The sequence below is a fragment of the Myotis myotis genome, unplaced genomic scaffold (assembly GCF_014108235.1).
Source record: "Myotis myotis isolate mMyoMyo1 unplaced genomic scaffold, mMyoMyo1.p scaffold_m19_p_19, whole genome shotgun sequence".
NCBI lineage: Eukaryota > Metazoa > Chordata > Mammalia > Chiroptera > Vespertilionidae > Myotis > Myotis myotis.
The window spans coordinates 20984602-21012193 of NW_023416323.1; the positions used below are offsets into that span (position 1 = coordinate 20984602).

The 27592-nt window shown below is 45.0% G+C and overlaps 1 protein-coding gene across 1 annotated transcript in view; it reads left to right on the forward strand.

Moving 5' to 3' along the window:
* The window catches only part of CDYL2 (chromodomain Y like 2), a 155087-nt gene extending 133621 nt beyond the window's left edge, over nt 1–21466 (forward strand). Inside the window, exons 4-7 of the mRNA XM_036345948.1 lie at nt 482–654; nt 6747–6957; nt 9574–9717; nt 15431–21466. Of these exons, the coding sequence (XP_036201841.1) occupies nt 482–654; nt 6747–6957; nt 9574–9717; nt 15431–15589 (687 nt within the window). The 3' untranslated portion in view covers nt 15590–21466. The remainder of the gene's footprint in view (nt 1–481; nt 655–6746; nt 6958–9573; nt 9718–15430) is intronic.
* Nucleotides 21467–27592: the final 6126 nt, after the last annotated feature.

Genomic DNA, 27592 nt, shown 5'->3' on the forward strand with positions numbered 1-27592 from the left:
TATGTTGGATGGTTATTTGCCTGGTACCTTGAACATTTTATGGTTCTGATGGCAAAGCCCACTTCCCACCCATAAGCTGTGTAAGGGTCTTTGTTGAATTAAGGATGAAGAAGAGTATAGAATTAATTTGGCTTTTTAGAGATAGCTTACCTAACTCACGTGTTGTGCACAGGAATTTTCCCCTTCACCTTGAAAAGGGCTAACCAAGCAAATGCTGGAAGATTTGCAGAGTTACCAGGGATTAAAGGACTCCAAGCCAGGATTCCAAGTCTGCAGCCAGTAACCCCTCTGCCACCTCCTCAGCCTTCCGTGCCTGCTTCAGGGAGGGTGTAGGGGAGCTCTGGTTTTGCTGTTTCTTTGCTAGGTCTGGACATGGCTCATTCAGGGGAGGCTCCCTGCTCAGACAGAGCAGATTTTCTCACCTCTTCCCCGGCTTCCAGATACACATCTAACATCTCCGCAAATCCATATCTGCCCGCAGATCATGAAGGAGGTCCGGCGAGCTCTCTGCAACGCGGCCACAGATGACAGCAAGCTGCTACTCCTCAGTGCGGTGGGCAGCGTGTTCTGCAGCGGCCTGGATTACTCCTACCTAATTGGCCGGTTGTCCAGCGACCGGAGAAAGGAGAGCACCCGCATTGCAGAATCCATCAGGTGAGCTCTGCTCCTGTTCGGACACTAGGGGACCCGCCTAGGATTGCCAAATTAAGCACATGAAAATACAGGCTGCTCAGTTAAACTCTTCAAACAACAAGTAATGTTTGTTTTTTAGCATAAGTATGTCCCATGCAACATTTGGGATATACTTATACTGAAAAATATTCGTTGTTTATCTGAAATTTGGAATTTGATGGGATGTCCCGTATTTTCCTGCCCAAATTAGGGATGCCTTTACTCCGTAAGATTGCATTTTATTCTTTTGATCCCCCAAATATTTTATTTTCTTATATCCAGCCCAGCATCTGGTAATGCCCATGCATTATCCACACTTCTCCTGCCCTCTGTCTGATGGTGAAATCTTTGACTTTCTGGGCATTTCTGTTCCTGGAGCTGACATGGCTCGGCACTGGGGAGGAGGATGGATGGGTTCCCTGGGCAGTGTGGGAGTATTTCCCCCTCTCTTGTTGCCTTTGGGGCAAAAGTTGGGATCCTGGGGTGATATCCGATCCCAACCATCGGTATCTCTTTTGGGACACTAACGGGTAGATGTCGCCCTTCTTTCGAGATTCATCAAAAGCAAGTGTGATTTCCAGCAAGGGCTGCCGCCTGTCCTCCCCGCGGGGAGCGCACCCCACTCACTGCTCACCTTGCAAAGTGCTCGGACAGGAGTCACAGTTCAATAATGCTCCCTGGTCCCTTGAGAAGGAACACTTACTCTGCAGGCTGTCAGGGAGCCTTGGGCCACAGGTTAGGGATTTTCTGGACCCTCCAGCCTCACTGTGTTGTGACATTGTCACATGGAAGCTGATTCCCATGAGGCTGTGGGAGGCTTTCAGGGTATGCAGAGTCTCCAAGAAATGGCACGGGGATGGCCTCACACGCACGTGGGGTTCTGAGTCCCAATCAGGGTGATGCACACACTGGAGTCTATGCTCCAAACACCTGTGTGCTTCCTGTCCCCTAAAAGAGACACGAAAATCCCGAATGATGTTATTAGAAAAAGCATGTGGTTTCATGCAGCTCGCAGGCTCTCCGGGAGCAGACAGCCCTGGCCATGGCCACGATGGTTTGTTCTCTGCTCCTGTCAGGTGGCAGGGGAGCAGCAGGGTCCCCAGTAAGCCTCCTTCCTCATTTATGGGACCATCGGAGATGGGGCGCCCGTCTCTACAGCTGAGGAGCACCTTGGCCATAGCCTTCGTCTGGTTTATGAATTTCTGCGGAGGCATTAGCTAATTTCTGGAGGTCCCAGCTTTGAGGAGATGCTGAGCACATTAGCTCACTGCTGGAGAAAGGCGGCCAGTGGCAGTCAAACATTTGCCCTCTCATCGGGAAGGTGAGTTTCTCTTAGGCCGAGTGGAGGGAGAGCGGGCCGAGGGAATTCTTCCCAGTGTGTCAAAGGGAGCAGAAGCTCGTAATGCATGAGCAGCCAGGGACATGGAAGGGATGGGGAATGGGGTGTCCCCTAGGCCACTGGTTCTCAGCCCCAGCAGCACAGAGACTCTCCCCAGGGAGCTTTTCAAAACCCAACTGCTTGGCAGCACCCCCAGGAGATTCTGAGTTAATGAGCATGGGGTGGGGCCAGCATATCTTTGGTTTTAAAGTTCCCTCTGTGGTTCGAATGTGCAGCCAGTGCTGAGAACCCCTGCTCCATCCCAACCAAGAGGGTGATCTGAGAGCACCAGTGACTGAGAGCACTAAAAGGTGTGGAAACAAAAAGGTCCTTATTTTTATGCAAGAGAAGAAAGTTGGCTATAAGAGAATAAGGTGAAGAGGAAGGTAATAGAAGGGATAGGGAGGGTGAGGAGTCTCAAGAAGGGACACCTAGTAGTGAAGGGTGTCCCTGGGTCAGAAAGTGACCGTGGCTTGCTCATCACCACCACACACCTCCAGGGATGTCCAGCTCCACGGGCTTTGCAGTGCTCCCTCCAGCAGCCACACCCAGAGTTGGGGACCCGATGTGGCAGAGAAACATTTCCCAGAGAACAATCTTCAGATTTCCAGAGGAGCATCGTGAGCAAAGGGCACTGTCGTAACTGAGTTTGGGCCACGCTAGAAGTTCTGTCCCCACTCACACAGACTTCCCAGGCATGTTAACATATTTACAATCTGAGTAGTTTCCTGGGAAAGAGCGTTGTTCAAAATCGAGCATGGCTGAAACATATTTTAGCCATAGAACCTATCATCTCCTGAGATGCCTCGCAGTTCTCTTGGGGCGTGCATGCGCTGGGCTGCGCTGACCTGCAGGATCTTGAGCATGCCACACGGCCACAGCCATCGCTCCCCCAGTGGCGCTCCTACACGTGACCCTGTGCACTGCGCTCACTCTGCAGATGTTTGCTGAATGAACTAGCAGATGTGGGGAGAGCTGGGGTGATTCATTCTGCAGAAGCCTCTCCCTGGGCCCCAAACAAAGCCGTCTGCCCCATCTTGAAAGAGGCTGCCCACACCTGAACTCCTCACAGGTGATGCGGTGGCCTGCTGGTGGGGTGCTAGGACGAAGATCAATCAGATGACCCACATGAAATACTTGGCCTGTTCCCGCACATCACAAGTACTTGGAAGAGGTGTAAAGAATTATTTTTCATGTTATTCCCAGTTTTAGCTAAGCCTGAGTCTGACGATAGAGTGGGCTCCCAGAGTGCCCATATATCGGGAGCTCACAGGCCCTGTACCAGCAGACTTGGCAGTGGGAGGGCTGCACCCCATGGCTCTGGTTAAAAGGAATGAATAACTGGCTCACAAAAGAAATGCCAGTTGCTCCTGGTAAAATCCAGACACCCCTGTGAGCAGAATTTTGCTTCTGAGTCTCCTTTAGACCAGGAGTGTGGCTCACAGACCACTGAATGTGGAATGAAAGCTGCATCCATGCTCCGCAGCAGTGATCAAGGGTGCCCCTGTGTCAGGCACTGTGCCGGTGCCCTGGGTGGACGTCTCATGCAATTCTCATATGGCCCGTGGGGATGCACCAGTGGCTTTCCCATTTTCCCAGTAGGAAAATGAGGCTGCAGAGACTGTAACTCATCCAAGATCTCACCCCTACTTAGGGGCACAGTTAAGACTTGACCGCAAGTCTTTAAGACCCCCAAGTTTTTGCTCCTTCTGCTGCCTCTGAACAGCCCAACAGCTCAGGAAAGCAAAAGCCACAGGCTCAGGTTGAATGGAGGAAGCTTCAAGGGCCAGGGTCAGTGAGGCAGACATGGCTGCTGGGGAAGACGGGGAGTCATCTCCCTAGCTCAGCCCCGCCATCCAAGTCAGAATCAGATATCTGAGCAGCAGCGTCTGTAATGCAATATCCTGTTTGCTATCTGGCTTCTACACCCTCCGGGCCCTTGTGATAGAGATCCGCTTGAGGTGAGAGGAGAAGGATGGGAAGATGCATCATCTTTTTATGTCAAGGAAATGAACTGCTTGGACTGCAGGAGGGGTAGGGGGAGCGTTGCACATTTAGTCCTCTTAGCCCTTCTCTGGGACCCTTGATCCCCCTGCATAGAGCTCAGGTTGGAAACCAAAGAGTAAAAGCCTCTGGGGTCTGGAAGGGAAAGCTTCTGGAAGGTGGTGAGAGTGGAGCTGAATTCCTGAAGGACTGTCATGTGGTTGATGGAGCAGAGTGAATGCAAGTATGAGAGAGACCACATGAAGTCACAATAGGAAGGCATCTTGATAGGGAAGGGCCCTCTTGTTTGAAAATGTCCAACAGAGGCCAGAGAATGCACCCTCAGGATGCTGTGGGGAGAATCCCGTACCAAGTGGAAGATTTGTCTCGATGACTCTTGAAGTCCTTCCCACTTTGAGACCCAGGATCCTGTAATTGAGCGAGTGTCTTTAGGAATGGAATGTCTGTCAAAAATCACCTAAACCCTGTGGGTCCAAGGATCCTGCAAACAAGCCCCATATCCCTGTAGACTCCAAATTGCATTTGATAAAAAGCACTTGTTAAAACCAGTGACTGAGACCATCAGGTTGAGTAATCAAGCCAGGAAGTGGGCCTGGAAAACCGGAAATCAGAAGGCCATGGTGACAACACTCCTCTTTGTGGCAGTGTCCTTTTGGGGTCAGCTGCAGTGGGGCCAGAAGTGGCTGGGATAATCCATCATCTACTCACAGAATCATACAAGAGTCAGGAAATGTGATGCCTCAAGCCTGGGTCAAGGGTGTATTCTTTCATGAAAACATATGGGTCATAAGGCACCCCCAACCCCAGCAGAATATTAAGAAGTCTTTTCACAGTTGAATTAAGTCCCAACATATCACCATGATAAGCACATATTTTGATAAGAATTGGGGAGGATGGTAACCATTGAGAAGGGATGAATCAGGTTTACATTTGTATTAGTTAAGTATTAGCTGCTGTAACAAACAAATCCAAATATATATGATGGCTCAGCTGTGATAGAAATTTACTTCTAGCTTATGTGAACCTAAAATAGATGTTACTGATGAGCCCATGGCTGGCCTTAAAGTGATGACTCAGGAACCCAGACTCCTTCTATCCTGTGGCTCAATACAATTGCCATGCCCATCAAGATGAAAAGGACTGGGAGCACTGCATGGTGAGAGGTTTCCACAAACCAGGCTTAGAAGTGTGTGTATGGTTTCCACTCACATTCCTTTGGCCAGCACTAGGTTACTTGGCCACAGCCAATTTCAAGGGAGGCTGGGAAATGTGTTCTAGCAGTAGACTCAGGAAGAAGAAGGAAGGGAAAGGGCAGGATAAGTCTGGTGAAGAAATAGTATGTTACTGCCACACATCTGCAGTCTTTGCTCTCATTCTGGGAGAATCCTGTATCCAACAACTATTTACTGAGTGTTAATTGCAATATGTATGAAACCACGCAGTGCACAAGGCAGACCTATGGATTTTCCTATGGAGCTGGAGGGGAGGAGAATGTAAAAACAAGTAAGCAAGCAAGCGATTAGGATAATTGCAAATTGTGATAATGCTATTTTACAAGAACTCTCAGAAGGGCTGTGCAGCTCATGCACAGAGAGCAGGGGTGCGTAGACACGATATAAGCCTGGAGACCTAAGCAGCGGTAGAACAAGGTCACTGTTGGGAGTTTGGATTTTATTCTTGTGAGTTCTTGGTAGTTTCCAGTGTATCACCAGAGAATAATGAAGGATGTAGATTTTCTAGACACCTTGGATCTTTCCTCCATGTCAGGTTGAATATTAAAATTTTATAGGTCTTATATAGCAAGGAGCAGGGAGGCAAAAAATGTCGAAGGTAAAGGAAATAGAGGTTATTTCGGGTGGCTCTGCATAATAGATAAAGATGCAGGGTGTAACCTTGCTCAATGCAGAAGGTCAGGGAGATAAAATATTGCCTAATCCTGTAGCCATTATTCCAGATAATGCCTCCAGGGGAGTCCACCATCTTTCCTCAATTTTGGTCACCCTAACACATAGACCCTCGTCAGCATTCTAGAACTACCCTTGAGAATCTGGCATCCCTTTAGCAATTCAGAATCTTTCCTGGAATTGAAAGAAATCTTAGATGTCACCAATCCCTACCCATGCCCACCATCCGAAGCTTGAATTCTCTCTATAATTTCACCTAAAGTTATCATCGTGCCAAGGTTATCTCCAATAATGAGGAATTCACATCTCCTGGAGCCATCACCCCACCTTCAGCCAGTGCCATTGGAATGTTCCTTCTCTCCTTGAGTTCAAATATGCCTCTTTGTAACACCCTCTTTTTGGTTCGAGTTCTGGTTCTGAATCTTAACATTCAGGTTGTCTTTTTTGGGATATGTACAATTTTTGTCAGTGTGTAGGGAGTGGAAGGGCAGTGTTGGCTCAATGGGCATGACCTGGGGCCATCCGGGCAGACCCAGACATGTGGTCACCCGTTAGGTCCCTTCTGGGAACCTGGCACCAACCTGAGAGGGTGGCAGGCCTTGGACTGCAGCTCAGTGGCCCAGAACCTGGGAGAATGTGACGCTGGCCTGGCACCCACTCTTCTCTGAGGACCTACACGTGCTTCATTGCACCTGGGGAAGCTTATTTCAGCCTCACTACAGTCAAGGGCATCACATGGTCTCAGCAAGCCTGGCCGCCTATTAAAGAGGGTCTTCTCTTTTCCCCAGGGACTTTGTGAAGGCCTTTATCCAGTTTAAGAAGCCCATCGTGGTGGCAATCAACGGGCCCGCCCTGGGCCTGGGTGCCTCCATCCTGCCCCTCTGCGACATCGTGTGGGCCAGCGAGAAGGCCTGGTTTCAGACCCCCTATGCCACCATCCGCCTCACGCCCGCTGGCTGCTCCTCGTACACCTTCCCCCAGATCCTGGGTGTCGCGCTGGTAAGCCTCCTCATAAGCAGGCAGAGTGGTGTTCGTGCAAGGTCATAGCACCCACTGTAGGCTGTGGTCAGACTCTACACCAGCAGCCAGAAGCAAGTCTGGGCAGGGGTGAGTCATAACAGCTCAGAGAGCACTCACTGGGGCTAGTGCTTGACAGCCATTAACTCAGTCCATCCTCAAGACACACCTGTAAGGTAGGACTGCTGTTATCCCCTCTTGACAGATGTGGAGACTGAGAATCAGAGAGGTTAAGTGAGTTGTCTCAGGGCACACAGTAGCAATGGAAGTTGTGGAGTATGAGCACAGAGCCTGTGCTCTTAACCAGTACGCTATAAAATGGAACCCACCTCTGATGAGTGAGCCTGAGACTAGCACCACTAGGATATAGGAAGGGTTCAGTAAGTGGTTGGTCTACTCAGTCTGAGAGGTGGCATTTTGAGATGGATTCGATGTGGTGCAGGCTTCACCAAGGACTGCTTGGGAGCACTCTGCCTGCAGATGCTGGTGGTCCTGGGAGACCCCAGAAAACTACCAAAGAATCACAATCCAGATGACAGGGCCAAACCCTATGGGCAGGTGAGGAGGCTCCCAGCAGGGGCACTGTTTGAATGAGTCTAGAATAGCCGTGGGCAAACTACGGCCCGCGGGCCCGTTTGAAATGAATAAAACTAAAAAAAAAAGACCATACCCTTTTATGTAATGATGTTTACTTTGAATTTATATTAGTTCACACAAACACTCCATCCATGCTTTTGTTCCGGCCCTCCGGTCCAGTTTAAGAACCCATTGTGGCCCTTGAGTCAAAAGTTTGCCCACCCCTGGTCTAGAAGAAAGGGAGCCCGCCCTCCCATTGCTTCTGTGTGCGCTGTCTCTCTTTGATGGTAGCATGAAGCAGGAATAGCAACTAAGAGACCAGCAGAGGTTACCCTCAGCCCTCAAACCCACCAGCACCACATATATGCAGCAGGACCTACAGTGGGGACAGATAAGGCCATTCGGATTCAGCAGTGCCCTGGGGGCTGCTCTAGGCTGCTCAGTCTCACGGGTGGCAGAAAAATGAGGCAGGCAGGGAGCCTGGGAAGCAACACTTTCCCTTTTGATCTCAGCCACTGTGTTCTGCCCCAGCTCACTGCCACTCCAGTTCCTCCCGTCCTCTGTGGTCACAGAAATGTTAACTTTGTACAGTCTTATCTCTTTTTCTCCTTCATTGCAATCATTTCTGAAACCCCAAGAATGTGGCTGTTTGAGACTTGTTCTTCTTGTGGACTGCATCCTGTTTGGCTCCTTCTACTGAGTTCCTTTATTTCTCCTGAGATCGAGGTGTTCCTAAATAAGTATAATTTGTTGGAAGACATAAATATTTGTCTTCCAACCTCTAACCTGGTGCATTCTATGGACTGGTTACCTGATCACGTTTTCCACTCTGGCATGAAAAATTGTCCTTTGGGTCAGTTGGGTCAATCATGACCCATCAGTGACAACCAGAACAAAGGGGGAAGCCAGGCATGGACGCAGAGGTTCAGGGAGCTTGGCATTTCCATGTCTATCATGGAGCAGCTAAGCGAATGGGGCAGGAAGGAAGAAGGGGAGGCAGGTGGATGGCCCATTAGGGAGGGGTTGCCTGCCCTGTGAAGGAGATAGGGACTCATCCTGAAAGAGATAAGGACCCTGTCACATGGCCATGACCATCATGCCCTAATTTTCAGTGCTAGAGTCACCTGTTGGTAAATTTCAGTGGTGACAGCACTATGCTCTCTCTGTGCCTAGGACCTTATCCACGGAGGTCCTCCCAGAAGTCTATGACAGCTGTGAACTTGAAAGCAAAAGGAAATTCTGTGGGGAGTGGGGTGCAGAGGAGTCCTCAGAAGGCAGGGGTTACTTTCCACCTTTCAAGACTGGGCAGTGTCTGTGCACAGCCCTGGGCCACCAGGAGAGACGCTGCTCTGTGTTGTGTTATGGTGTTAGTTACACAACACCTTTTTGGCTGCCAGTGATGAAAACACTTTGCCTTGAGGGGAGCCGGGGGAAGAATAATGATTTCCATAACTGACAAGTCCAGAAGTGGAATGTCCCTGGTGGGTGATGAGTCCAGGAATTCAAGTACTGTCAGTTCTCTTGTTCTCCATTCCTTCCTTCTTTGTGGACCTGCCTCTCCACAGAGCAGGGACACAGTAGTCGGTGGCCTGGGCTCATTGACTTTTGCCAGCAACCAGAGGAGAAAGATTCTTCCCAGGGCCTTCAGCTTGGAAACCCCATAGAGACTAGGGTGGATCATCTGGTCAACCCCAGGCCAGTCACCACGCAGCACAGAAATGCACCCAGTCGGAGGCGTGTGCCTACTTCTGTGGGTCTGCTGCCAGACATAGGTGAAGGATAATTGGGCAAACAAAGCAACAGAAGGTACATGGCTTCTTTGGGAATTTAATGAAATCTGTGGACCCTTTGCTCAGAAAAATGCACATAGACACAATGTTTGATTATAGTTTCCAAAGCTTATTGGACCCGGTTGAGACTCCTGCTTTCCAGACCTGGAACACTTACAGCAAGCACGGGCATCACTAGCAGACACTAGAGGCCCTCCGGGCTCTCAGCCTTCCCCTGCCTTTGCTTTTTCAGGCCAATGAGATGCTCTTCTGTGGGCGGAAGCTCACTGCCCAGGAGGCTTGCAGCAGAGGACTGGTGTCCCAGGTCTTCTGGCCAACCACGTTCAGCCAGGAGGTCATGCTACGGGTCAAGGAGATGGCGTCCTGCAGTGCATTGGTGAGTCCTGTTTCTCTGTGTTCTTGTCAGTGCAAGAGCCCAGCCGGTGTAGGTCAGTGGTTGAGCATCGACCTATGAACCAGGAGATCATGGTTTGATTCCTGGTCAAGGCACATGCCCGGGTTGTGGGCTTGATCCCCAATAGAAGGCGTGCAGGAGGCAGCCAGTCAGTGATTCTCTCTCATCATTGATGCTTCTCTCTCTTTCTGCCTCTCCCTTCCTCTCTGAAGTCATTAAAAAAAAAAACAACAAAGAGAGAGATCCATTTTGCAGATGAAAGCAATGAGCTGACAGGGACTAATGGACTTGCTACAGGCCATGCAGGGAATACTTGAGAGGCCCTGTGTAATTTACCAGATGCCTTGTCTCAGTGTTGAGACCTTAAATCCGGAGGGAGACAGCCAGCATTATTAATATTCCCCATCATCTCCAATTGGAAAAACCTCACAGAAGAGATTTACACTCTGGGGAAGAAGGCGTTGCCTTAAAAGAAAGTCCTCAACACCCCCCTCCACCCCCCCCCCAGAAACAAAACTACTATAGTTTTCAAAGAAACAATAAGCAAAGGCAAATAAGGGCAACGTGTGTGAAACCAGCCGAGGGACGAGAGGAAGCAGCCCACACGGTCCTTGTATTTCTCCTGCCCACTGAGCACTTGGCACATTCAAGCATTGCCGCTTGACTCTGAAGACACACTGAAAAATAGATAAATAAATGACGCCTCTTCAGAGGCGCCGATTTTTAATTAAGTGTTGATTTTATCTCATAAAAGTCACTCTGAGCACCGTGTGGAAATATCCTGTTGAGAGGTGGAGGAAAGGCCACCCCTGCAACCACAGGGCCTGCTCAGGAAATGAGAAAGCTTTGTAGAATAAGGCGGTGGGGACGCTTTCTGTGCTGGGTTTATGGGGCCAGACCTGTGACCCTCCCTCCCTTCTCCCTGCCTATCCTGAACCCCCACTGAGCTGCTGTATGCTCCTGATTCAACCCACCAGCCTTTATTGGGCACCTACTGTATGTAAACTCTGCTCCCTGGAAGCGTGACTGTGCCAGTGGTGATGATGGTTCTGCATTACTGATGAACACTTACTATGGATTCTCTTTATATGGATTCTCTTTTAATCTTCCTGAGGACTATGGTGACCAACTTGTGCCCATTTGCCTGGGACTCTCCTGGTTTTAACACGGAAAATCCCTTGTTCCCAGGAAACCCCCTGGGCCTGGGCAAACAGAGATGGTTGATGACCCTAGAGTCAGCTGCACAGGCAGGTGGACATTTTAAAGAATATTTTTATAAAAGTATAGTTGACATACAATATTATAGTAGTTTCAGGTGTGCAACATAGTGATTCTACATTTATATACCTTACAAATTGATCACCCTGGTAAGTCTAGTACCCCATCTGTCAGCATACAAAGTTATTACAATATTATTAATTGTTCCCTGCACTGCACATTAATTACATCCCCCTGACTTATTTATTTTATAATTGGAAGTTTGTATCTCATATCCCCTCACTTTTTTCACCTGTCTCCCTACCCTGTTCCCTTTGGGCAACCATCAGTTTGTTCTCTGTATCTGAGTCTGTTGTTACTGTGTTTTGTTTATTTTTTGGTTTTGTTTATTTTTTATTTGTGTTTTTAATATTTTAATTAGTTTTGATATTCAATATTATTTTATATTAGTTTTAGGTATACAGCATAGTGGTTAGACAGTTATGTAATTTATGTAGAGATTCCCCTGATAATTCTAGTACCCACTTGGCATCATACATAATTATTATAATACTAAAGGCCCAGTGCACGAAATTCATGCAAGGGGCTCAGCCCTCGCAGCCACAGTGGCTTGCCCCAGGCCCTTGCAGTCCCGGCTTTGTCCAGAAGGTCATCTGGAAGGACATCTGGGAGGTTGTCTGGCTGTCCGGTCTAATTAGCATATCACGCTTTTATTATTATAGATTATTGACTGTATTCCCTATGCTATACTTTATATCCCTGTGACTATTTCGTGACTACTAATTTGTACTTCTTAATCCTTTTACCTTTTTCACCCAGCCCCTCAACCCTCCTGCCATCTGCCAACCATCAGTTTGTTCTCTGTATCTATGAGTCTGTTTTTGTTTTGTTTATTTTGTTCTTTAGATTCCACATATAAGTGAAATCATATGGTATTTATCTTTCTCTGTCTGATTTATTTCACTTAGCATAGATACCCTGTAAGTCCATCTATGTTGTTGCAAATGGTAATATTTCATCCTATTTATTGCTGAATAATATTTCATTGTGTGTGTGTGTGTGTGTGTGTGTGTGTGTGTGTGTGTGTGTATAATCTTCATTATCCATTCATCTACTGATGGAATCCTAGGTTGTTTAATATTATTTTGGCTATTTAAATAAATGCTGCAGTGAACACAGGGCTGCATATATCTTTTAGAATTAGTGTTTTCTTTTCTTTGAATAGCTACCCAGAAGTGGAATTGCTGGGTTGTATGGCAGTTCTATATTTAAATTTTTTGAGGAATTTCCATACCATTTTTCACAGTGGCTACACTAATTTATAACCTCACCAACAATACATGAGGGTTCCAGTTTCATCACATCTTCACTAACACTTATTTGTTGGCTTTTTAAAAAATAGCAATTCTGACAGGTGTGAAGTGATATCTCATTGTAGTTTTGATTTATATTTCCCTGATGATTAGTGATGTTGAGCATCTTTTCATATGTCTTTTGGCCATCTGTATGTCCTTTATGGAGAAATACCTATTTATCCATTTTTAATTGGGTTGTTTGTTGGGTCTTTTGTGTGTGTGTGTGTGTTAAACTGTGAATTCCTTATATATTTTGAGTATTTATCCCTTATAAGATATAGCGGCGGTCACCAACCTTTCGGATCTCAGTGGTTCACAGACCATGGGTTGGCGACCACTGAGTTATATTCTGTGAATATTTTCTTCCATTCAGTGGGTAGTCTTTTTGTTGATGGTTTCCTGTGCAAAAGCTTTTTAGTTTGATGTAATTTCACTTTTTTACTTTTGCTTTTGTTGTCTTTGCTCAGGGAGACATACAAAAAAAATATATCTGAGACTGATGTCAGAGAGTTTACTGCCTAAGTTTTTTCCTAGGGGTTTTATGGTACTGAGTTTATTTTTGTATATGGAGGAAGAAGGTGGTCCATATTCATTTTTTGCATGTATCTATCCAGTTTCCCCAGCACCATTTATTGAAGAAACTGCCATTTCTTCATTATATATTCTTGCCTCCCTTGTTATAGATTAATTGACCATAGAATTGTGGGTCTATTTCTGACTCTCTGTTCTGTTCCATTGATCTATTTGTTTTTGTGCCAGTGCTATACTGTTTTGATTACTATAGCTTTATAGTATAGTTTGAAATCAGGGAGCATGATACCTCCAACTTTGTTCTTATTCCTCCAGATTGTTTTGGCAATTTGGGGTCTTTGTGGTTTTATATAAATGTTAGGATTATTGCCCTGGCTAGTGTGGCTTGATTGGTTGGGCATCGTCCTGTGCACTGAAGCATTGTTTGAATCCTGGTCTGGGCACATGCCCAGATTGCAGGCTCAATACACAGTAGGGAGGCGGCTGATGTTTCACTCTTACATTGGTGTTTCTCCCTCCCTCTCTCTGTCTTTCTCTCTCTGAAAAATCAATAAAAATATTTTTAAAAAATTATTTTAGGATTATTGTTCTAATTCTATGAAAAATGTCATTGACATTTTTGTAGGGATTGCATTAAATCTGTAGATTGCCTTGGATAGTATGGGCATTTAAAAAATGTTAATCCTTCCAAACCATGAGCATGGTCTATCCTTCCATTTATTTGTGTCATCTTCAGTTTCTTGCATCAATGTCTTAAGAGTTTTCAGAGTAAAGGTGTTTACTCTCCTTGGTTAAATTTATTCCTAGGTATTTTATTCATTTTGGTGCAATTGTAAATGGGATTGTTTTTAAATGTATAGAAATGCAACGTGTTTCTGAATATTAATTTTGTATCCTGCAACCTAACTGAATTCATTTTTTAGATCCAACAGTTTTTTGATGGAGTCTTTATGCTTTTTCATATAGAATATCAGGCCATCCATATATAATGACAATTTTACTTCTTCTGTTCCAATTTGGAGAGGCAGGTAGCAATTCTAAGAAGCAGCAGTGTGAGTTAGAGCACACGAGTTTCAAGACCTATGGAGAGGTTAGGTAGCAACACATGGTGGTGTGAGCAGGTACCCAGGGCAGTCAAGGGACAAAGTGTGAAAAGGAAGCTTGGGAGTTTGGTCTTTGGGCAATGGAGGTTTTCAGGTGAAACCAGCTGTCAAATACAGCAAGGAAACCTCTCCTGCTCATGTTTATGAATCCAGGAGCTTTGGGTTGATTTCCCCAAGAAAGGAATCTACCCACAGCCTTTGGGAGATGGTGTTCTTCAGAGGAATTCTTGGAAGGAAAGACGCCGTCTTGGTTTGCCAGCCCATCCTCACTGCCTGTTCGCCTCTAGCCCAGGCTGAAGAATAAGATCACAGCCCCTTCCCAGCCTGCTTGAGCAAGGGAGCTCTTGTCTTGCTTTTTTCTATGTGAACACGCTTTGGGAGAGTGAGAACTGAAGCTCTGACATCAGCAGAGGATGGTGGGGGCCAAAGGAGGGATGCTCAGATGCTGTACTTCCTAGCAGAGCCTCTGCCAGTATGAGGCAGCAGTGCAGCCTATTAGAATCAGCCAGATGTTTGCAGCCACGTCCATCAGGCAACTCTGGGCAACTTTACTTATTGAGTGTAGGTCCTTCATCTATCCTGTGGAAACCACCTATTCGTGGAGCTTTCATGAGCAAGAAATGACAAAATGAAGGAAAAGTAATGCTCATAGGCCTTATTGGTTAATGGTGATTTTAGTGGCATTGGTATTATTAATACTACGATGAACACAATTGTTATTATTCATTACAATGATTATTGTTACTATTATTACCACTGCATTACTAATACCATTACTATAATTACTGCTATAATGCTGTAGTATTATTAATATCGTCACCATTATCACTACTATATTACTGACATTACTATTACTCCTTTAACAAATTACTACTATTATTACGTCTTTAATACTATAGTTTTACTACTATTTTTATTCTCACTATTCTCACTCATTCTCACAATTATTGTAATTATACCTATTATTACAGTGATTGCTACCATTATTACCACTGCTCTTACTACTAAGCTTGAAGGAGAGGCATTGTTGAGGTGGCTCAGATGGATGCTTGGACAACCTTTAGTTCATGTCATTGCCTTACTCTGTGATCCCAGCCATCCTTGAGTTAGGTATCATTACTCCCGTCTCACAGATAATGAAAATGAAGCAGAAGGAGGTGAAAGTAGTGTTTTCGAAACTTTTTTGTGACACCATAGAAAGTGATACTAAGTTTTTGTTTCCCTTGGTTAAAAGACAAAGCTCTTGGGGATGGGGATGATGTGGGCCCCACTCAGCCATCCCAGGGAGTGTGGGCTCAACATCACGGCACACCTGGAGCCCACTCCTGGCATTGCTGGGGACATGGGCCTGGGGAACCCAGACTGCAGTAGGCAGCCTCCTCTGCCTTTGGACATCAGGAGGTTGACTGGCGCCTCACAGGCCAAGTGCGTTCTTCTGGAGCAGAGTCTCTGGTGCCTGGCTAACGAGGCCTGTGCCTTTCCCTTCAGGTGCTGGAGGAGTCGAAATGCCTTGTCCGCAGCTTCCTGAAATCGGTGCTTGAAGATGTGAACGAGAAAGAATGCCTCATGCTGAAGCAGCTCTGGAGTTCCTCCAAAGGCCTGGATTCCCTGTTCAGCTACCTGCAGGACAAGATTTACGAAGTCTGAAGGGCCCCGGCTCACTTGCCGCAGTGATCAAGGGCACTTGACTTTCAGTTGGCCCTGTGTTTCAGAAATCAGAGCCCAGTGTAAGCCCGGCCAAGGAGTTTGTCAAGGTGTCTCTATACCTAGGGTTGTGTTCATTTCTTTGTTTGTGTTGGTTGTTCTTCATTGGTTTGACTTTGTGTAACAGATGGGAAATGCAGTATACTTGGCCTCCCCAGTGTCCCTACCCCGCTGGCTTGAGAGCTATGAGGGCTATATCTTCCCAGGCCTCTGCCAGGTACTGTTCTGCCCCCACTTGTTGAAATGTACCATCCAAGTCCAGGAAGGGGAAGACCGGTTTCCCCATTTTTCTGACTCAGACTGTGTCTGCACAGTGCCTCTTCTGGAGACTGGGCCAGCATCCTCGTTCTGGTTAAGTGCAGATCAGGGGAAGGGAGACGGTCCATCTTAGGGAATTTCCAGACTGAAGAGAAAAACAATTGTGTAGAGCCATCCTCAGTCTCCTCTCTGATGCAGACCTGTATAACTTTTAGGGCTTGGTCTTAAAACCCACCCGAGTGATTTACAAAACCAGATATTGTATATTTAGGAATGTTTTGTTAAATATATATTTTTAAAACAATGTAAGTGGAAATTCTGATAATTTATGTGTATTATATGTAAAGCTAGTTTTGCAAAAACATAAACTCCTAGGAAAATGGTTTTTTTTCTTTAAAATCAGACTTATTTAATTTATTTATTTTTGTTTATATATTATGATATCTGTCTTCACACAGATACTATTTTCATACTGCCCTGGACCAAATCCCATACGAAGTTTATGCCGTTTGGTGCACTGCAGCAAGAAACCATGTAGAAATAAAATTCAGAGAGAGAAAGGTGGAAGGATGTCTGTGGCTGAAAGGAATCGCTCTGTGCCAGGTCCTCGGCTTGTAAAATGGTTCTTGGTGTAATGATGGGATCCTTGTTCTTAAGAGAAACCAGGGATGAGCTTTATCTTCACTCTGCAACCCCTGAGTGTCCTCAAAGGCTCTTTGCTCACTGGTCTTCTCTCTTCCTATGTTAGTCCCAGTCTCTCATGACCCTTCCTTGGAGAGTTGAGTGAAGCAGCTAGAGTTGGGAATAGCTGGGGGAAGGGAGGCGGGCTAAGCAAAGGAGGGTCATTGCTACAGTTGGTTATGTACCTCTGTCTGTTCCTTTTTCTTTCTGGAAGGTGACCAGATGCAATGGGCCAGACAGATAGAGAGGCTTATGGCTCTGAGCTTTGTGTTTCAGAGACACGTTGAGTGTCTAGTCTATGACTAGAGACATGGTCCTTTAGACAGTGAATCTGAAGTTTATCTAGACTCTTGATCCTTAAGATGGCCTTGGCTACCTCTGTAGAAAGCCTCTCTACTTTTGAGTTTCTCCATGACTTCATGACGTTTCTTTTCTTCTACCTTCCTCCATCTAGGCAGTCTGGGCCATGGGGAGCTGGGAGGGGGTAGTCACCTTGGCTGAGTCTAGGAAGATCAAATTGAAGACCTGTGTGCCCTTCCCTTTGTCCACATGGGATCCTGTAGGAACTGCAGACCTAGAATATAGGGAATCATTCTAGGGAAACACCTGCTTTTGCCTAAATGCCTATTATCACTTTTCCACTTGGTTTTCTCTCTTCCTTTGAGAAAGCAAATGTATGCTTCTCCGAAGCCCCTAGACAAACCTCATTCTTGTGTGTGGTGGCAGATCATCTGTGTAGCATTACTAAATCCTCTAAAGAAAGAGACCCTTGCTTTCTGTTTACCTTCTAGGGGCAGACGTGTTTACCATAGAAGCAGTGTCAGTATTCTTGTTGGAGATGGAAGAGAATGTTTGGAAATTTCTTTCGATCAATGTCCATCTTTGTTCCTTGCTGAAAACACCAGAAATATTTTAGCTTCAGACATATCACAAATCCAAACTTATAAACATTTCAAGGATCTCTGGTGATAAGGTAGGAATGTGAAACCATTACTAAGGTGGAATTCCCTTTAATTTCTAGGTTCTGGTTATAACAGGAAGTGTTTCAAACGATGATCTGTGTTTGGGTTGTTTTCATATTGTCAATTCAAGAAGGATGTTCCACGAAGTGGGCAAAAGTTGGTTAAATCTGTTTAGACTGAAGCTCTGGATTTTTTCACTTTCTGGGTAGTTATTTTGATCAAGTGTAGGTGAAATACAGGTAACATTGGATTGGGATAGAAAATACGAGATCTGTGGATGTGTCTTGAAATAGGGCTCAGGTTTCCACTCATTATCTTCTATCCCAGAACCCTCTCTTTACCCTAGGATCCTTTTCTTCACTCTCTACCCTGCTTTGCCTGCATCCCCGCTGTGTCTGCAATTCCTGGGCAAGTCTTTGAGGAATTGTGCCTTGTTTTGGCAGCCACATTCCAGAATTACCTGTGGGGTTGGAAAAACAGCTGTGGATGGGAAGTTAAGGGTACCTCTTCAGTTAAGGAACCTTCTAGGCAACCCACTGCTTGCCATCTTGTTAGCCATGCATTAGAACTCTTCTCCCTCTCTGCTCTGATCCCTGGAGATTGGTATCAACATCTTGTAGTGGAAACACTTGAATTAACGGCCGAATTCCAAGAGGCTATTTGTAGAAGGAGGTCAGAGCTCCTCACCATTTGGAAGCCACCGACTAATGCTGATGTAGCCACGTGTCTCTTCTGGCTTTGGAATAATGTCCGTGGGCAAAAAAACATCAAAAAATTACCCTCTATGTATGAAATTGGATAACTATGAGAAGGTAGTAGAAAAATGATTTAAAATGTTATTCTTGTCCAATTTAGATTAAATTAGGAAATGTTCTCTCTGAATCATGGAAATGTGTTTTTTCCATATAAAGTTTAGTATGAGGATGGAAAAGTAATAATCACAATAGACTTTGATCAATGCAACTGTATCTCTGAATATCCACATTTAAAAATAGCCTTGACTGAATGCTGAATTGCATTTCCCATTATTAAATGTTGGCTTAAAAATTTGTAAACTTTTTAAAATTTGAAATTTAGTTACATTCATGCAGTTTTACAATCTAGTTTCTGTGGAAGTTTTTTTAAACAAAGAGAAACACATACAAACATCTTCAAATGTTCCTAAGTGAATATTTAAAATGCAAACTTGCTTCTCCTTTGTGTTTCTATATTCAGATACTTAGGTCTGTTGTATATATTAGTTTAGACACTCTCACTAATATACACAGTATTTAAGACTCTAAATGAGATTTCTTAAGTATTTTATTTTGTTCTCTGTAAATGGTTTTGTATAATCTTTAAAAATCTACACTTTGCCTTTGTAGATATTTAAGGGAAACCATTTGGGGGTTGTCTTGCATGTATATTTTTGTTGTAGATAAGTGTCGCTTAGTTATTTCTGCAAATTTTGGTTGAAATGCTTACAGACTTTAATACAGTATATATTTTCAGAATATAAACTTTTATATTTCTGTGGTAAGTTAGAATATGCGTTTTAGGCAATCTTTTTCATTAATATCACTTGTTCTTTCAAAAAATAGCATACTGGTTTGGTGCCAATGTTTTTTGTGTTTTTTTTCCCATTAGACTCTAATGCTCTTATATTGTTAGAGAGCAGGTTAATTTTTTTTTCTTGAAATGTAATTTGAAAATGTATTGCATTTGTGAATAAGCCTTACCATTAGGATCAGTAAATTTTCCAACCTTTACAACTACATATGTAGTTTAAGATCTCCCCATAAATTCTCACTGTGTGGCAGTTGATGGAGTTTGTAAACAGAGCCTTAAGCTTGTTGCAAAAAAAAAATAAAAGGGTAATACGGGTTGTTTCTTCCAAGCAATGTAAGCCATGTTGATGGACTCCATGCAGTCTGTAAGTTATGGCTTATCTGAAGAGTTTGGTTGCGTTGATGTCTGCAGGGGCCAGATGGGCACCTTGGTGATTGTCTTTGGCCATACACATGAGCCAAGGACAGGTTTTCTGGAGCTACCTTTGTACTATTCGCATGATTTAGACACGGCCACAGGGAGGGCTGCTGGTCCATCATTTGTTCTGAACAAACGGCATTGCCTGCTCCTGACCTTGGTGGTTGACCCCAGGTTCCGTGTGGGTGACTTGGAAACGTCCAACCTGGCTGAGATCAGCATTCCTTGAGAGATGTTAATAAAGTTTACATGTGAGTCTTGTGTAGACAATCTGAAGTTCATTTCAGTTATACAATCAGCATTCCCATGTGTCCTGAGCGTCTTATCAATGAACTGTGTGTGTTAAGCCATATGAAACCCATGTTTAGCAGGGCAAAGGCAAACTAGATGCAGAACGTACACATTGGCTGAGTCCATCCAACCCAGGCTGTTTTCATGGAGAGCAAGTCGTGGAGCTCAGGTGGTGTGTCCACTGTGCTTGGGACCTAGTAAAACCAACTGAAAATTGGACTTAAATTCTCTTAAAATCATGATTCCTTTTAGTTGATCACAGTGTCAGCTGATTCTCCTTACCTAGGCTTTAAAGGTGATTTTGAGACCAAGGCTACAGCATGGCTAAAATCAAGTTACTATTTGGTTCATCTTGAATAGTGTTCATAAAGTCAACTTATCTACCACTGGGATGGAGATATGCTTCAAATGTTTGCAGTATGAAAAATTGACATCTAGTTTTAAGCTTCAGCTCTGGCATCTGTTGGCTTGACCATGCCTCATTAGCCTCCACACCTGACCTGATGCTGGAGTTCAGGGTATTCTGGGAAGTTTGGAGGGTGTAGAGTTTTCCATCTAGTATTTAATTTGTCCCTGCGTCATTAGTCCCAGCTTGAAGTCATTTGCTGATGCCCATGTTGACAGGATTGTGAAAATATTGCCTTTCATAAAACCAAGGACCAAAGAATTTCATTATTTCAACAAAGCATGAGTTTCATAGATCGTAGGCACATCTAGACAGAGGTGTGCATGCTTCATGGCACAAAGAAACTGCTCGCTTCCACCAACCGCATGCTCCCCCGGGGTTGGCCATAAAGAGGGGTGTGTTGTCACCTGGAGAAGGCTCTGAAAGATGAGTTTCTCAGATGAAAACTCGCTATCTCAGGGGGGGGTTTTGCTGTGCAGTCCCAGCCTTTACCCATTACGATACAAAGTGGAGGTCTGGCATGCTTCCAGGTTCTCTGGCCAGTGTGGACGGCTCCATCTGAATAACAACCCCGACGGCGGGTCTTTCAGATGTGACTACACTGAACAGCCATCTGGCAGTTGCCAAATCTCCACTTCCTGGTGTTCTGCATGACCCATTCCAGTTCCTGATGACGTGAGAAGAATTTTCTTTCTATTCTCACACCAGGGGATGCTCTCCATTCTCATTCATGATGAAATCATCGATCCTTTAACTGGTTGAGAAATGCTTGATGCTGAAGAAGTGGTATTCTAGTGGTAAGGCTTATTACCAAACTTCTGATTATGAAGCAGGCTACCAAAAACTTATCCAGCCCACCCTAGGAGTGTTTGGGTTTGATCCTGGATGTAGCACACACACCAAAATCCAAGGAGACCTTTGCAAATTAGGCTACTCGTTTTCTTTTGTCATGGGAGAGTCTTGAACTAGTTCTGAATATTGTAAGTATGAGTACTTCATAGAATTATCAAGCAGGTACAGCTGACCCTTTCTCACCACGTTGTAAATATTTCCTGAGACTGGGTGCAGTACTGGAGGATAATAATCTGATTTATCAAATGCTGACTGTCTAGAGCAAATTGTACACTCTCTTTGTGAATGGTCCTGTAACGTGTATGAACACATTTCTGGGTGCCTTAGAAGTTGTATTTTCATGTGTGCTAATATGCAGTATTTATACATTGTGAAAAGCTGCTTTGAATAAAAAGGTTGAAACTTTGTCTGCGTTTACCTGTGTTCCCCCCTTTGCAGCCTGGGCATGAAATTCACAAACAGGTTCTGTGGTTTCTGAACAGAGCAGTTTCTGGGGCCTCCAGGGGGTTGAGGCCTCTGATGCTTCTAGGTTGTGTCTGGGTTCCTGGATAGCACAGGCCTGCCCACCCACATCTGGCTCAAGGCTTTAGTTATTCAGGCAACTAGTCACTGGGCAGCACCAGCTTGATTCCAGAAGATCTTAGAATAGGGGGCACGGGATTATTTTTTAGGGGGTTGAAATGAGCCTTTGCCTCTTTCCTGGTATGCCCAGAAAGTTTCCTTACACAGGAGTAAACCTTCATGGAGTTCCATCTCGTACAACCTGAACTGCCACATGTGGCTAACAGTGATATTTGTCACTGTGGAATTATGCAAAGTCCTTCCACCTGCACTATCTCATTGCCTGGACCATCACAGCATGGCTCTTATGAGAGGCACACTGCTGAGGTCCTCTGGCTTCCCAAGACTTTGCAGGGGCTGCAGGAAAGAGAAAAAGGAGTCTTTCAGGGGTTCATGGCAATGGAGAATCCTGGGAGAGGGATTTACACAAGGTCATTGTCTGCGCTGCCACCCATCCAGCAGCCGTAGTGAGCCCACTGCTCTGTCTGGGTGCTGCACAGCTGCAGAAAGGCACGGATTACTCAGGCAGTCCCTGTTGTGAAGAATCTTGGGGTCCAGGAATGTGAGAAGGCGGGTAATCCTGTCCTGATTCTTAAACTGCCCTCAATGCAGTCCTGGAGAGAAGACCTTACACACAGGCACAAACACCCTCAGGGTCTAGAATATGGTGCACCATTCATTGTTCATTTCCCTTTCAGTCTGTGGGCTGGCCTTGGCTGGAGCCCAGGACCTTCCCTTTACTGGCCTCCCTTTCCTTTTTCTTTCTATTATTCTTGCTGTCATTGTGGTTGCCATTGTTGTCATTTTGTGTGCCTCTTGGCTCTTTCTCCAGGGTCCTGGTTCCATCCTGGGTAGTCAAGGTCACACCTGGAAAGTCCTTTGCTCCTAACTGCTTCTGGTCCTTCTAGGAGACTGGATGAGGCCTTTGTGATGTCTCAGAGCAGGACATCTATAAGACATAACCATATTCCTTTGTCTCTCAAGGCTAACTGATGTGATATCATGCTAGACAGATCCTTGCCCAACAGTGAGAAGAAAATAAAGGGTGAAGTGGGTTGAAATGCCCATCTAGTCAAATACATTACAACTAAGTGATTCACTACTATGCCAAATAATGGTGAATGTAATCCCAAAAGCAACTTTATTTTTCTCTCACTATCCCGTTAAGTGTGCTTAATGGAATAGCCCTCTCCTAACCCTTGACGAAAAGACAGGTAGGCTGCAGGACCTTTTTGGTAAATAATAGTTCCTTAAAGTCACAAACAAAGCTTCAGTTCAAAAATCAAAAATGGTCATGCTCTATTTCAGTATCACTGCTTCCAACTGCATTCACGGTGAAGGCTGCACTCATTCTTGCTGACCCTAGATGCCTTTTCTGGTTTGACTGAGGGGAGCAAGAACGATTTTACAAGGACCAAATGTTGCTGTTGGCCGATGGGCATTTTCATTCTCTGGGCCTCATAGTGGTCTCTGTCTGTCTCTGTCTTTCAACTTGTATGGGTTTCTTGGCGATTTCCCTCAGTTGATGGTGGCCAGTCTCAGAATTGCCAAGTGAACTCTGTGAACCCATTACTCCCTCTTCAGCCCCTAGGAGTCTAGTGGTCCACTGCCAACTTCTCCAATTAAGGTCTCTTGGTCCCTTTAGGGCAAGACAATCCATCCCCAAGCCAGCTCTTTGCCATGCCTGGACCACATGTGGCTCATGGGAAACACTCACACCCTCAGCCCAAACAGATGACTTCTGAACAGCAGCGAAGGCCTCACCGCTGGAGTATAGTCTGCCTCCCTGTCTTGTCCAGTGCGTTTCTCAGGCATGAGTCAGATGCCAATCCACAATGTCCCCTACTCTTTAGGGGGTCCACACAAATCTGTACTGAAGCCCCCTTCTCCTTTGACTTCAGATGAAAGGGAGGCCTCCTCACATACTTTCCAGGTGTGTGTGTGATGTGGGTAACATAGTTCTCTTCAAAGAAATTCTTACCGACCCTTCTTAATAAATCTTAGATATGTAAATTACACCTAGAAACTATTCAGGCTCTTGAAGGCAGTGATTTCAACATGTTGGCGAGTCTTCACAGGGAGACACACACTGTAGGGCCTGTGGGTGAGGTGGGTGTCCCTGGAGGATGTGCAAAGGAGTGGCCTCGTTGACTTGCGCTTTAACAGATTTGCTCTGTGACCAAAAGTAAGAGCAGGGTGAGGGTGAGGAGATGGATAGGAGGTTCTCCCGCTTGTCCATCTGCCCTCTACAGAGGCTTGAATCGGGGAGGGGATGGCGAGGTGGTGAGGAGTGAAGTCCTGAGTGTGCTTTGAAGACAGACCAAGATCTGCTGGTGGATTGGTTGTGGAGTCAGAGGAAGTCAAGGGTGGTGATGGGACTTGGGGCCTGGGCAGCTGGAAAGCTGGAATTATCCCTTATGAGGCAGGGACAGCTCTGGGCTCTGGGGGAACAGGTCTGAGTCAGGGTGACAGGAGCTCAGCTGAGACCTGGTATCACATCCATGGTATCACCTCCCTCAGCCTTTGGGGTGACAACTGTGTCTGCCTCGTAGGGAATTTTTAGATAATGAAACAAGATTTACACACACACACACACACACACACACACACACACACACACACACGGAAACATCGTTTCTCAAATGTCTCCCATCTCAATTCTATTCTCAACCTGACAACCCTTTCATGCTGATCCCTGTATGATGAATCACACATCTCTCAGGTGACAAAGGAGAGAATGCGAGAATATGAGTCAGTTTACCACTGTTAAAATCTCAGGATATTGTGCTCTGAATATTTTCATGTGTTTTTGCTTTTGCTGCTGCTTATAATTATTGTTAAACTTTCATTGTTACTGTACATTTCCTTTTTGTTAAATTTTCATTTACATTTCATATCCCTTTGGTTTGTAAAGTGTCTATTTATAAATACTACAATAGACATGTACTGTATATAAGAAAGGGTAAAACGGAATCATTTGGGGGGTCTGGAACAGATTAATTCAATTTACATTATTTCTAATGGGAAAAGTTAAATTTGAGAAATGAGGTTCCACTGTATATACAGAGTGTCCCAAAAATGTATATACACTTTGAATAATTATTAATGTCAATGGGCTAAATCTGAAAAGAAAGAAACATTAATAGAACTACCAGCTGTTAAAGTGTGTATACATTTTTTTTGGGGGGGGACACCCTGTATATAACTGTGTGTGTGTGTGTGTATGTGTGTGTGTGTGTATATATATATATATGATTTATTTAATTATATAAATGACTTTAATATATTAAATTAAATTATATATAATATTTCAAACCGTTTTTGACATGTAGCCTTTTAATGATTAAATGGGATTTGCAGCAAGATATAATATATATGCAAGATATAGATATATACATATAAAACATATATATATATATATGAAATGTTGTATATAGTTTTTAGAACAGTGGATAACATATAGTCACTATTAATGATTAAATGAGATTTTTTATGTATATGCATAATTTTATATATATATAAGATTTATATAAATGAGATTATGTATAAATATTATATGTAATCTTTTTCTTGGAGGTATTTTGGTAAAAACTTTTCTTTTTTTACTTTTTTTTAAAGTTATCTTTATTGTTGAAAGTATTACAGATGTTCCCTTTTTTTCCCCATTGACCCCTTCTAACCCACACCCACTCCCCGCCCCAGGCCTTCACCACACTATTGTCTGTGTCCATGGGTTAGGCATATATGCATGCAAGTTCTTTGGTTGTTCTTTTCCCTCCCTCCCACCCACCCCACCTTCCCTCTGAGACTTGACAGTCTGTTCTATGCTTCTATGTCTCTGGATCTATTTTGTTCATCAGTTTATTTTGTTAATTAGATTCCACATATGAGTGAGATCATGTGATACTTGTCTTTCTCTGGCTGACTTATTTCACTTATTTCTCCAGGTTCCTCCATGCTGTCTCAAAGGGTAAGAGATCCTTCTTTTTCACCACTGCATAGTATTCCATGGTATAAATGTACCACAGTTTTTTTATCCACTCATCTACTGATGTGCACTTGGGCTGTTTCCAGATCTTAGCTGTTGTAAATTGTGCTACTATGAACATAGGGGTGCATATATTCTTTATGATTGGTGTTTCAGTTTTCTATATGTAATCCTGGTAATAACTATTTAATGTGATTTTTACATATGTGTATATGTATGTGAAATTTTATGATTTATACAAATCTATGAAAGATATACAAATGATATTTTATCTGCATATGAAATGTTTAGAACAGTTGTGAGCACATCATCATTCTTTAGTGATGAAATGAGCTTTACATAAATGTATGAGATTATATGTGTAGACATAATGAAAATATGAAATTAGATGGTTACCTGAATACAAACATGTACGCGTGCATGCGTATGCACACACACACACACACACACACACACACAACACATCTTTAGGACCAGTTTTGGCACAGCATTGCTGTTGCATCAATAGTAGTCATATTAGTACTTTAATGCTGGCAGATGTCACGGCCAGAGGCTAGGACATGCCAGTCAGGGACTCTACACGGGTTTTGGTGCGAGCACACGCAAGCCTGTGTTCAGGAGAAAGTTGGGCAGGATGTGGTCAAGTCCCTCTGGGCTCAGATGAGAACCCGTCTCTGCTGGTAGCCAACTGGGGCGTTATCCCCAGAGAAGCTCCCTGGCCAGGCCGCCTTGGCACGTCCTCCTCCTCGCTGGCCTCCATGTCCTGCCTGCGCGTGGGCTCACACTGCCTCTCTCAGGGTGACCGTGAGGGTTAACTGAGCGTGTCTGAGACCTGGAGCACTTCCCCTGGGGGATTCCGTACAGCAGCCCCAGCAGACATTCTGAGTCCTGAGGTTTCCGCTGAGGCCTACACTTCTCCATCCTCCAAAGCCCTTCCTGGAGATGGAGATGTGGTGGCACTGGACCAGGATGCAGTGGGACCCTCCCTCAGCTGGGGTGAGAATGAGAGCCAAGTCTAGAAGTCAGCATCCAGGAGATGAGGGGCCTGGGGTACTAGCCAAGAGCCAGCACCCTGTGACAGAATGGACAACAGGGACAAGGGCCACTGTGGGAGGTTCAGGATGGAGGTGGCAGGGCTACTCTGTGCACTTTTAGAGGGCAGCCGCCATCTTGTCCAAGGATGGGGGAGGGGACCGTCCAGGGCACCAGGGTGGTGGGATGGGCCAAGGTGTGTAGGAATCAATGCTAATTCCTCCTCCAGGGCCGTCACTTTGTAAGAAATGTGGGGAGATTCTTCTGAGAGAAGCAACTGAAGAGATCATAATGTGAAGTCAGACAACTTTGCATTTAAATCTCTGGCTTCAATAAATGACATGATCTTGATTTCCTAATCTGTACAATGGGCAGCTTATTATGAAGCTTTTGTGAGCTACATGCAGAAAGTACCCGGAAGAGGGGCTGGCATGTGGCAGGTGTCCCATAAATGCTGATTCCTGATGTTCATCTCCTCACCTTTCCCTTAAAAACAATGGAAACCTGGGGGAAGAGGGAGGGACCTGGGAGGAAGGGAAGGTCTCTTACACTGTCTTCAGGGGCTGACATCCAAGCTGGTGTAATTCGAGTAGTGCCAGGAGGCCCGACCACGACCACGTGGGAACCCCCGCCCCCAAGCCAGATGGTGACTTGTGGGGTGTAACTTAACCTCATGGATTAAGTGCCTTAAAATGATCTGTGGCTGTAGGGGAGTTGGAGTCCCCGGGTTTAGCCACCGTGGGCAGAGGAACACACTCTCGGGCACACATAATAGGACGCTCAGGGACATGCCTGTTGGGCAAGGATGGGGAAGGCTGGTCCTTGAGACTTTCCAGCTATTGTTGAACATGGAGCCCTTGGCTCTGCCAGGACAGATGGCAAATGGGCTGTCTCGAGGTGACCAGGGGACCTGATGGGTTTTAGCTTCATGGCACACTCAGTGTCCCCGG